General features: G+C 35.9%; 1 protein-coding gene across 2 annotated transcripts in view; it reads right to left on the bottom strand.

The window, feature by feature from the left end:
• PTAC16 (plastid transcriptionally active 16) overlaps positions 1-12,952 on the bottom strand; it is a 24,055-nt gene continuing 11,103 nt past the window's right edge. The window contains exons 1-6 of one of the 2 annotated variants that reach the window (XM_006846275.4): positions 4,764-5,233; positions 3,474-3,803; positions 2,556-2,678; positions 2,323-2,391; positions 1,617-1,675; positions 1-630 (exon numbers count right to left, since the gene is read on the bottom strand). In XM_006846275.4, the coding sequence (XP_006846338.1) occupies positions 126-630; positions 1,617-1,675; positions 2,323-2,391; positions 2,556-2,678; positions 3,474-3,803; positions 4,764-5,201 (1,524 nt within the window). In that variant the 5' untranslated portion in view covers positions 5,202-5,233 and the 3' untranslated portion in view covers positions 1-125. Of the gene's footprint in view, positions 631-1,616; positions 1,676-2,322; positions 2,392-2,555; positions 2,679-3,473; positions 3,804-4,763; positions 5,234-12,952 lie in introns of those variants that run through there. The other variant, XM_088845646.1, reaches the window with a different exon arrangement.

Here is a 12,952-nt window from a genome sequence, read left to right on the forward strand (position 1 = left end):
TTTCCAAGCAATGAAAAGTCCAAATTGGTCCATATATAAGAGAGAAGCTCCATCCATATTTACTCGTCAAGTTGGGACAAAAAGGACCGCCCCAAAAATCCAATGGGCGCCAATGAAAGACAGACTCAATCATCATCTACATAAATGGTTTCTTGCTTAAACAATCCCCCAAATACCTTCCTCACCTCTGGTTTGGGCTCTGTTTTCTTTGCTTTGGACCTTGTTTGGTTGATAACGGCCTTCCGAGGTGTTAGAGCTCGAGCCTTGGCCTGGCCTCTCAGTGTAGCAATTTGAACCTTAGGCTCTTCTTGTTCAGGCTTGTTTTTAGAGATGGTGGTCGATATCTGTGAGCTCAATTTGGCCCATGAGAAGTCACCTCCTAATGTCTTTGCCCTATTCAAGAGGCCTTCCACAGAAGATCCGGCAGCTTGGGCTTTCTCATTGGCCTCTTCCACAAGCCTGGCTGCTTTTGCTTCCTCTACTTCAAGCTTCTGTATTTCTTGCTCCAACCTTTTTGCAGATTCAGCTGCTTCTTGCGCTTTCAAGGTTGCTTTCATGGCTTCTTCTTCGAATTTTGTTTTTTCTTGTGCTTCGGCATAAGCTCGCCTTCTTCCATCCACAGGGATCACACTGCGAAGTGTAACAAGGACAACAGAAAAAACTTGTATGATTTTTTTAGGGGAGAAGATCAGTGTTTGAATAGTTTTCTTTCTATGGTTTTTGTAAGGGAAAAAAGTAGTGTTTGAAGTGCACTATTTTAATTTCTCTTTTAGGCCAGGGGAGCCTAAGAAGCAGTTTGTGATTGTTAGAGGAACATTTTTTGCAGTGCACAGGGAAATGTATTCCATGATCCCTATGATCATGGTAATAGTAATGTCATAATGATCATGACTGTCCAATCAATTGGTTGTATGGTGATGGAGGGAGGGACATACAGTTGAATTGATAACATGTCACACTCCTATCGATGTTAAAACCTATTGATGGGACAATTATGACCCTTATGACCGCATTGTTACCATGATCATTTGCTCACAGCATACTTTGGATCTCTTTTTCCTTGAAACTTTTGAATCTGCCATAAGTTCACCATCTGTAAGTGTGTGTTTGTAGAAATTCATATTTGAGAACTCAATGATTCTGGACAAAAGCATGTTGTTTTATATTGTTTGTACGGGACTAGGTTACCATCTTATCCCAAAAATAGTACATCTTGCAACACATCATCTACATCGTCCATTGTCAAGATTTTCATGCGTTTATAGATCTACTTGATTTGAATCCCTTTTTTAGTTTAAAATATAATTATTATATACTAAAACCAATTCTCGGGTCGACACCAAAGCTGCACCTTATGACAAAATTTAGAGGTGCGCCTTACTTTGTTTGTATAAGGTTGCAACCTCATGCAAACCTCACCTTTTTAGAAATTATATCCATCGATTTATGTGGTTGGTAGTAATGAGAAAGATATGGAGACTTATGGCCTCACCGAAGGTATGGCCCTTAATGGAGCAGAATGACGGACCAAGATTCATGTAGCCTACCCCAAATAGTTGGAAAAATGCTTTTATGATGATGATCCATTGATTTATGTAATTGTCAATTTGGCTTACCTTAGAAGTTGGTCTATAGGCTGCAAAGGTGCTGAGGGACTAGTGGAGACTTCAATGACCTGTGAATCAGAAGTGAATAGAAAAGAAGTTATTATTGCACCATTAAAGTAGTAAAATAGAGGAAATGGTGTAACTAATGTCAATTCCATTGCCATAAACCATAAACTCTTCCTTTGATAATTTATACAAATTTGTAGAATAGTAATTGAGATATAAATTAAAAGAATATTTTCTGTAAATTTTCTTTCCTGCACTTTTCTTAACCTGTATAGTAGCAATACTCATGTAAGAGAAATAAAGGAATAAACGAAAAAACTTGCTCACCAAGGAAACTAATAGTCAGCTTCACAAATGCATTAACAGTTCATCGTTCTGAAATGAATTCCAATATCTTAAAAATTTCAAGAAAGTTAATAACCTAAGAAGCTTACAAGGATCACATATCTAAGACATCTAAGAAACTTAAGTATGAATAAGAAAAACCTATCCAAAAGAAATTTAATTTACCATAAACTTGTATAGAAAATGTGGTTTATGTGCCACAGAATTCGAATATTTTAATGTTTTAAAAGAACTCAAATGGAGAATTTATTGTCAAAGAGATTCTATTAATTCAAGACACCTACAAATCAGTAAAAATCATATCCATCCGTAATATAAAGTATAAGAGTCTAATTTTCACACACATTTACTATTTCTTGATTACCTTATTTTCTGCAATGGACGTATTACCAAAGACATCGGCCACGAGGGAGGCAACTTGGTATTTAGAAACCTAATATAAACGCCACAAAAAAGTAGAAATGAATATCAAACAAATTTACTGCCTAAAATTATTAGTAAAAAGCATCTCAGGCACCATGTACCCGAAACTGAAATATTTTGGCAAACAAAATGACCTTAAACAACGCAATGCAATGCTGAAATTGCATCATTTACTTTGTAGGGGTTCCCATCCGAGCTTCCTTCACAGGACACCACCACATTGTATGAACTTTCCGGCAAAAAGTCCTCCGTCAGCCCAGCTTTTACCACTGTGTAACTAACATCAGTCTCCACCACCTTGCACATAATAATGCTAAAATTCATTAATAAAATGGAAAAAAATGGAAAAACATAAAACCATTTACATTGTTTTTTTATTTTGTAGAGGGCAATGTTGATATATAAATATGGCTCATCTTACTTTAAAATTGAAGGGGATAGGGATAATATACTATACGACCATTTTTTGCATGAGAAGATCACAATCATTACCTAATTGTTAGATGTGAAACTTGACAGTTTGGGATGTGTCACAAATTGTGGAAAAGAAAAAGGGACTTTGAGCCTAGTTGATGGCATACTTTAGTCACCCAATTTCACATACAGTGGTTGACGGTGATTGCGACCTCCTTACATATATAAAAAAAAAAGAAGGAAAAGTTTACATAGAGCTGAGACTCTAAACAATCAAATCAGAGCCCACCTCAAAAATTTCACTAGAAGAGGTTGTTTTGATGCCTAAGTACCCTCAAATTGATCATCTCGACATCAAGATGCATGGACATGAGAAAAAAAAAAAAAAAATTCAAGTTTTGGAAATAGTGCATCTTGTAACGCATTTTTGGAACATCAATTGTCAAGATTTTCAAGTTTTCACAGATCTGCTCGATCTTATACTATTTTTGAAGCGTTACATTTTATTATTAAAGATGAAAATATATTTAAAGGCTATCATAAAGATTTCTAGTAATGAAACCACATTTCTCCATAATACTTGAAGGTGGGCTTTACTTTGTCTAGCGCCTCGACTCTATACAAACTGCACCCAAAACAAAATAGCCTTAATATATAATCTTTGTAAAAAAAACTCACCTTGGACAAGAAATCTTGTAGAGTTAGACACTGGTTTCCTCCAAAGAAGTTGGAGAAGAAGGTGGAGATCCCATCCAAGACATTGTAGGTCGAGGCCACGAATGGATTCGAGTCACAAATTACCACGACATGTTTCACACCAGCAAGTTGGGCAGCATTCATGATTTGTAGAGCATCTGAGTAATCAACTGCAGAAGATGGGCCATTCTCTGAGGGGCCGATGGTCACAACGGCCTTGCTGGCATTCCCGATAGCCTTTGCAATGGCCTCTGCATCACGGAATGAGGACTCCAGAGCATTTAAGCGACGAGATTCTTCAGGTGAGATTATCTACATTTTGAGGCATGTGAGTTAGATCCTAACGTGCAACTCATTTCTTTTCCTGTTCTTTTTTTTCTTTGTCTTCTAGTTGTAGAAAATCTTCCACCTAGATAATGAGTGACAGGGTTTCACTCTTGGCTCAGTAGCTAGGATGTTAGGGCTGCAAGATTTTGATGGTCCCAGTAGGAATTTCTTCTTTCTTACTTTCTCAAAAAACAAAAAAAAACAAATCCTAAAAAACAAATTTCAAAGATGTGTAAATGGCATGTTATTAATAGTTCTTTCAACAAATATATGAGTTGGGATTTTTTTTTCCATTTTTCATTACAAAGTAATTTATTAAGGGGCATGTGATGAAATGACCATTCTGCCAATACAATTTTACAATCCAAGTATATGTGGCACCTACATTTGTCGGAGAGGCGGTTTCTAAAATTAGTTGGCTAAGAAACTTTCATAAAACTCTGTTACATTTGTCCAAAAAAAAAAAAATCATAAATGTCCATATAGAAAAGTACAACCTTCGTGGCTAATTCATAATTTGAAAAAGGGAAAAATTAATAAATAAAGAGCACATTACGCGGACATCTCACTCTTTTTATCTTCCCAACCCAAGCCATGTATTCTTCTTGAACTTCTTCCCAAACCTTCGAATTTTGCAGGTTTGCGCATCAAATTTGGGAAACATCCTTTTTTAAAACCAAATATAGGGTAAATTTGAAACAGGTCAACTTCGTTACTCCTTAATAACAACAACATTTCCATTACTGAATTCGGCCGTAATATGCACCAATATTCAAAATAATGACCTCTAAAGCCATATGAATATTGCCAAAATCACCATAAACAAATTAAAAAACCCTATAATTTTTTTAAGGGAAATTGACGAAATATTATTATCTTTAGGACCTTCGAATTTATGTCTGATTCTTGCATCCCAACTTAAATACACACAACCCAGATGCTGACCTTGTAACTAGCAGCAAGGCGCGCAAGCTCTTGGGCAGAGGAAAGATCAGGCACGCCAGCCCGAACAGCAAAGCCCCGACGAAGGAGAGCTTGCGAAAGGCGCACGCCTACCTGCCCCGTCGCCCCTGCAACAAACACTGTGTTCGGGTCCTTACGCCTCTGGCCACCAAAAGTGAGAGCTGTGGACTTGTTCGGAGGCGTTATGAATGACTGTAAATTGGGGATATTAGGAAAATCCAAGGTGAATTTGCTAGTCTTCTTTGCTTCATTGTTGGGTTCGGCTGATACTTCTTGCTTTCCAATTCTAAAGAGATTGTTGGGTTTTTTAGTTGAGGAAGAAGATATGAATGGGTAAGAACATTGTCTTGTGCTTTTTAGGGGAAGCCTTGAGACAGTGGAGTTGTTGATGATGGAGTGGGAAGTGAGAGTTGGAGCCATTAGAGGTGAGCTTGTGTTTGGTGTGATGTCTTGAGAATGGCATGAGTACACAGGTATTGATTTTTCCTTTCCATTTTTTTTTTTTTTTTTTTTTTTTTTGACCTTAGTTTTATGGGTTATTTTTATTTCCTATTTTTCTTATCTTGTTTAGAGATCGATGTGGATTTGTCGCAGATAGATAATGTTGGGAATTTTTCGAGTTTCCTTTTATTTTGGGATCTTTCGAATTTTTATTTTGCTTATCTAGTAAGAGAGGGAAATCAACCAATAGCATTGTCACACATCATCGTTTCGTTTATCCATTGGAGAAAGCTCTAGGACCAAACATTTGGAGAGAGCTAGATATCACGTCATCCAAATAACCACTAAGTTTTCCTTGAACTTTTCTCCCCACTTTCTAATAAGCTCTTATTTTCGTGAAATGGCACAAACTAGGCGTGCCAATCGGCCTGATAGCCCCTTCAGCCCGGCCCTGAAAAATTAGAGCCTGGGCTACAAAATGTGGCCTGACAGCCAGGTCAAGGCTGCGCAATTTTGCCCGATGGTAGGGCAGCCTGGGCCAGACTTAGACTAGCGCTGGCCCAGTTCGGCCAGGCCCAATGCTCTTTATTTTTTTTATTTCTTTTATATATTTTTTTTATTTGGCCCAACCTGACCTACCCCAGACTGGCCTTGATAGAGCTAGTGCCGGGCTTGGGCCAGGGCCTCTCAGGACAGGTCCGAGCTGGATCGGACCTCAGCTGGCCTGGTTGGGGGGCCCATCGCCAGCCCTCGACACAATAACGCTTATTTTCATATTTTTTTACCTTTGAATGTCGACCAAACAAAGCTCTTGTTTTTGTATTTCGTAAAGGTCGACATAACGCCTAAGTTTGCCTCAAAGACGTACAGTAAATGGTCTAACTACCTCACGAAATGAACGAGATGCTTAAATTTATGCGAATAAAGGTCTAAGAACCTAAAAAAAAATCAATGACTTGGTGAAATCAACTAGTTTACAAATAAAAAATTATTGTTTAAAATGCTATTTTACTTGGACACCTAGGTTAAATTATCTGAGCTGGCCCCATTAACTTGTAAGCCTAAATAAGTTAATATAATTTGGCAGCGTAAGTTAATCGTTCCAAATTACTGGAATAACGCTACTTATTTTGAGCTACAAATGGGAAATATAATTTTTACTTACAAGCAAATGCATTTCCATAATTAGGCCTGGTGACTTAAGTGGGCCTAAATTACCCCCTCCCACTCCAATTAGAAACAAGTGATTTAAGTGGATCACTTACCAAAATACCTTATTCGTGGTGACAAACCCAAAACAAATGTAATTTGAATATTTGAAGATGTTTAAATAACAAATACATTATAAGTAGAATAGTTCATTTAACTACCTTATTTTTTTAGGTTTATCTGACCTTTTTTATTGTAGTATCCAAAAGAAATAATTAATTATTAAGGGATTGTCTACAAAAAATACTATTTATCGTTTATCCATGGACGTAACAACTATTCCCACTCATTAGATGGTTTGAAGTGAGTCACGAAGTCCGAGAAATTTTTTTTTTTTAACTTTGTATCTATTCAATACCACTCTTACAACCACCCAAGGAGAATAATGATTGTAACCTCCATTTACAAAACATAACGGTTGAAGTTTGTACAAAATATCAACCTTAAACAATCACGATAAAGTGCATCTTAAAACCTCATTAAAAAGACATATTTTTTATGCCAAAACTCTTATCATGGCCTAAAATTATATTTTTCACCCATATAATGAAATTGAAAGCTCTGAAAACAGTGCAAATCTAGCAAATCCATGACCGCTTCAAAATCTTGAAAATAAACGGTCTAGATAATGTATCATAAAATGGACTAATTTTAGGACTTATAATTCATTTTTTCTTTCATATCCATATATATATCACGGTCAAAATGAACAATTTTCTAGTGACAAAACAACCTTTTTCAATGGGGGTTTTTGAGGAGCACCTAACTTCTACAGCATAAGGTGGACACCTTATATAAGCTTTTTCCAAAGATAAATGGTCTATTTGTACACAATCCCAATTATTAAAGGAAAAAGTTTATTTGGAGTCGCGGCTCTAAACAATCAAATTAGAACCCACCGCAAAAATTTCACTAGAAGAGGTTGTTTTGATGCTCAAGTATCCTCAAATTGATCATCTCGACATCAAGACGCATGGACATGAGAAAAAAAATAGATTTTAAGTTTTAAAAATAGTACATCTTGTAACACATTTTTGGACAAACAATTTTCAGGATTTTCAAGTTTTCATAGATTTGCTTCATATACACTATTTTTGAAGCTTTAAATTTTATAATTAAAAATGAAAATATATTTTAAGGCTATCCCAAAGAGTTCTAATATTGAAACAACATTTCTTAATATTATTTGAAGGTGTGCTTTACTTTGATTGTTTAGAGCCTCGGCTCTATACAAAACCACACCCACTATTAAAACGACACCAACAAAACGAAATGGGAGGCGCTCAGATGAGATTCATGGACCATATCCATTCCAAAAAGGAAATGGTAAACGTAAAGTCATGGTAATAACATGTAAATAATTGTTGTCACAGTAACGTCCTCATCTATTACTTGGTTGGATGATAATTAACTACGGAAAAGAAATGCTCATTTCAAGGGGAAAAACAAAGAAAGAAAGCAAGCCATTCACTAAGACAAAAAATGATTATCACCATAAGGGGCTCCTAATTTCAAAAGGAAAATTTTAAAAAAATAACCTAATATTTTGAAAACATATACAAATAGATTAGTACAAAAAAATCACAATCACTCCTCCATTAGGTTTCGAATTACGCAATTGTAAGAGTTTCATTGATAGAACAACCCAGTTTCTATGCGGCCAAGCCTGCACATATAGAAATGCAAGCCTATTAATAAATCTATTTTTTAGATGGATTTTTTAACTTAATTTTTAAGGACATGTAATCTCAAAAACAGAGATCATGAATATGAAAAAATAAGTAACTTTTAAAAACTAGAAATAATAATTCTAGTAATAAAACATTTGGACCGTTAGTTTTCATTGTTTCTAGATGGAACACCTACTTGCATCCATTAAAAAAATATATATTCTAACGGTAAACTTAAACAACCTCTTCTAGTGGAGAGGTTGTTTAGAATATATATTTTTTTATTTCAATTTCGTAACACATCCTAAACCATCCAATTTGATATCTAATTGCTAAAAATAACTATAACCTACTTATAACAAAATCAGTCTCATAGTATACCATCCCATATATTTTTTTTAAGATTTTAAAAAAGAAAAAAATTTAAAAAGGCAATTTATTTTTCATACAATGTCACATTTATTCTCATCCCTCATATTTTAAATTTAGTGGTTGCAAGTATGCCATTTACTAGTCTTGAAATTAAAAAACAGTTTCTTAAACTTCCTAATGCACCCCAAGCTAGAATTGATTGCGACCTCCTTGTAAAAATTGGTATACAATCCCCTTAAAAATATCCCTCAATTTCATATTTTATGCCCATGTACCCTTTTTATATGATAATTTTATTTTTTTCATCTACTCTTGATTTAGAACTTCAAGTTCAACCCAATGTCTTTTTTCCTCTTTTTTTCCCTCAGTGATATATCAATTCAGAACAAGAATTGAATCGACCTTATTTAGAATTAAGTTACTCAGAACTTGAAACTCCAAATCACTTATTCACTGTCCTCGGTCTGAAACTTGAAGTTTTGAAACGAGGACAATCTTCTATTTTATAAGAGAATAATTCAGAACTTGAAGTCCCTGGCCACTCAATTAAAATATATGTCCTCGATTTGGAACTTCAAGTTCCGAATAGCTTCAGTTCGAGCTTCAAGTTTTGAACCGATATTTTTCTTGGCATTAAAAAAAATATAGACGCCTGTTCGGAACTTGGAAAGTCCAAACTGCACGTATTCTAAGAGCCAAAAAAAAAAAAAACACGGGCATAATTGTCAACCCCAATTAATTGAAAAGAGGCACGAAAGACAAGTATAATCGTGAGAAATGAGGGATCTTTTTAATACCACAAAATACATAGGATATTTACGAAAGTTTCCCATATAAAAATAATGGCACTTCAATAAAAATTGGATTATAAGAAAGTCCATTATTTTCCATTCTTCCTGAAAATAATTTCATAAGTACTTATCTTTCCAAAGAATAAGTCATATCCCAATCTTTGAACTATGACACCAGTCAAGTGGAAGAGTGGCCAGAATTAACTACTTAACGGCCCATATTATGCATGGGCAACACTAAAAGCCAGAGAGAAGAAGATAAAACTTTGCTATGACAATTAAATGAGATATTTGGAAGAGGCTGAGCTATGTAACTTAGGCTTTTGGGGGTAACGTAGACGAACAAGAATTTTCGAATGAAGAGAGTTGTGCTGCTAAGACTTCTGTACTTGAGTAGTAATTATAGATTAGATAGAGATTAAAGAGGATGATTGGACTACTCATTTGATATAGGCACAAAAAAAAAACTCCACACGTATCACCACCAAGAGATAAGGCAACCAAAGAACCAATCAATCTCTCTCTTTCTGTTAGTTAATTTTCATTCGCCAAAAAACCACAGCCATCCTTTTTACAAAAAACATCCATCATCATCAAAGCCTTTTCCATCTAATTAGGATCGGCTACATGTTTGAGCCTAACCCTTGCTTCCATTCCCTTTTATTACCATGCCTTTTTCGACAAGATTCTTCCTCCCTTTTTATTACCCTTCCTCTTTCTACAAGATTCTTCCTCTTAAAATCCCACCTATGAAAAGTAACTCTGGTATCCACGCTAATTTATATTAAAAAAACGTAACTGCCACCTAAGCCTCTTATCTATCCATCACCTTCAGAAAATTTCCTAAAATAACTCGTACAAACAGACTCATCCTAAATGGACTCATTTAAAGATTTAAACTTAATATCTTTAAAAATAAATTACAAAAATAAAGATTTGTTAGAAAGAAAGAATAAAAAAGAATACGATAATTTTTGCTACCGCTTTTCTGCTGGTCCCGATCTGGTAGCTTCAAATAATCTAATATGATCATCTCGACTACATCATCATCCCCTTGTTGGAGAGAACCCGCTCTCGAGTTAAGCTCTTTGTTACTCGAGGAATCTCTCCTGCATAATAAATCAGGTGCTCGACATTGAAAACATCAAAAGTCTTCATATGGCTTGGTAGATGGGTATTGTTATTGATCTTCAAAATTTTGCATGGCCCAATCTTTCGATTCTGGGCTTGTTATATTTCCCAGCAGGATACCTATCTTTGGTCGACACAACCCAAACACAATCTCTGGCATCAAACACTAGCCTGCAACGATGCTCATCTGTGGCAGCCTTGTATTTAGCATTACTAGCTTCAACATGCTTCTTAACCTGCTCATGAATGCCTTTGATTTAGTCAAGCCAAATTTTCTGCCCTGCCACTAAATTTCTATGCACGACGTATGGGAGTCAAATCTAACACACTATTTGGGTTATGTTCAGACAACTTCAAATGGGCTTTTCTAAGTAGTTTGATTCTGGGCCGATTAAATACAAATTCAGCTTGAGATAAAGCCAAACCCCACAACTCTAGCTTGTTTCCTGGCAACCTATGCAATAAATTTCCCAAGCTCTAGTTTATTACTTCTATTTGATCAGATGATAACTGCTACTAAATTCTCATCAATTTCCATAGAGATCTCTAGAAATGACTGATAAATTTTGCATATATATCTGAAGTGATTGACTTTGGAATGACATGTAATTAGACAACCCCCATAAAATTGATTTTTGCAATGTTAGAAGCATCCAAAGATTTCCTGTGGGCAATAAAATGGGCCATCTTGGAGAATCTATCTACCACCATAAATAACATACCTTCTGCCATACACCTCTTATGATTGGCATATATTTTGTCCTGCCTGAGTTTTGTGAACATCGCTGAGGTGCTTCCTATGTGCCTCAATGAGGGGCCATGAATTAATGTCATCAAAGTATGCGACAACACATTTACCAATAAAGGATCTAAACATATGATTCATCATTCTCATAAAGGAATTAAGAGTATTCGACAATCCAAATGCAGAATAACCAACCACTCAAATAACCCATCCTTTTAAAAGCGGTTTTCCACTCATCCCCACACCTAATTAGTAAGATATAACGTTTTCTTTTAATCAAGGTAGGGTTTCAAAGTAATGTAGTGGCAAGTCCAAATATTGTGAAGAGATTATCAAACAACCAAATGATATTAAGTTAGATAAAAAAAGGAGAGTCTTCGGGCTACTTTTCTAAGAATGCTAACAGATGAGTGATGAAAATTAGAGTTCTTAAAAGAAGAGATGAGGTATGGAGGAGGATGGATTTGAAGTAGCGAGAGAACTGTATAGCAGCAAGACATTCTAGGTCTAATTTTTCCAGGTCAAGAGTAGAGAAAAGGTCGGTCCAAGTTAAGAAGTTGCAAGCGGAGAGATCTAGAGAATTTTTTTGTTTTGTTATGTGGGACCTGTTGTTTTGTGGAACCTACTATTTTAGCAAGAGATAAAGACCTAGAGCAGAAGCCTGTTTGAGGGTTTCATGCTATGGAGCTCAATTTATAGGCCTGGACTCACTACAGTTAAAAATGATACGCTTCTCTTCACAGGGTCATTGAGAAACACATCCTTTCCAAGGCAAATTCCCTATTCCCTTCCTCAACTTCATTGCTTTGTTCCCTCGTCACATAAGTGAATTTCCTTCTTAGTTGAGGTTGAATTATTTCTCTTCAATTTTTATTGTATATATCCTTGTCCACCAATTACATTCAGGTGATCAGGTCCTTTTTCCCAAGACTCTGCTCAGTCAACACATTGTTTCTATTATTGAATGTCAAATAGCATAAATTTACTCTTCACAATTACCATGACCCCATGTTCTTGCAGGATCTCGGAATGAAGGTTCCACAGCTTTCATTTCTTCAGCTATCCCTCCTGGAAACTATTTATTCTCATATTCCCACTCCCCCTCGTAGAGATGTTCAACACTTTTTTGCTAACTAAGCTATTCAACTGGTATGATATGGCTTGGTTCCTTTTCCATTTATTATTCTGCAGTTTATGCTTATGTTTATTCCAAAACATGTTTTGACCACGAGATAATGGAATCAATACATAACTAATAAAGTCAAAGAATCTTTTAATAGCATCGCCTAGTTCAACCAAGCTACAAACAAGACTGCATTTTGGCCTTTGGGGGCTAGGTCTGGCCAAATCACCAAGAGGAAAAGCAACAATAGCTTCCTTCAACAAAAACCTTCAATGAGAAAAAGAGCATTAAAATCATCAAGATACACACAAAAACAAAGACACAATGAAGAAAAGGAAAACCTAAACTATGTGATCATGTGCCATCAACCGATTCTCTCAGAGTCAATGTATATGAGGCCACATTCTTGTGTGGCAGTTCCAATGCGGCCATATTAAGTGGCATGTTTTATTTTTTAAGTGTTAACTGTTGAATTGAGTAAAGAGATTGAGCAATCCACAGACCGGGTGCTCTGTGAAAAAAACCCCTTACGGGGCCCAAAAAATTCTATACATTCACTATATAGATAGCCAAAAAAGGCAAACAAAAGGTGGGGCTCTAGTGGTCAAAAAGGTGCCCAAAAGTTCCCTGAGAGTTCTGCTGTGTGGCACACTCCTTGGCAAGGGCATCGGCTGCAATGTTGGCTTTCC

This window comes from Amborella trichopoda, chromosome 8, assembly GCF_054954075.1.
Source record: "Amborella trichopoda isolate Santa Cruz 75 chromosome 8, AtrichopodaSantaCruz75HAP2 v2.0, whole genome shotgun sequence".
NCBI lineage: Eukaryota > Viridiplantae > Streptophyta > Magnoliopsida > Amborellales > Amborellaceae > Amborella > Amborella trichopoda.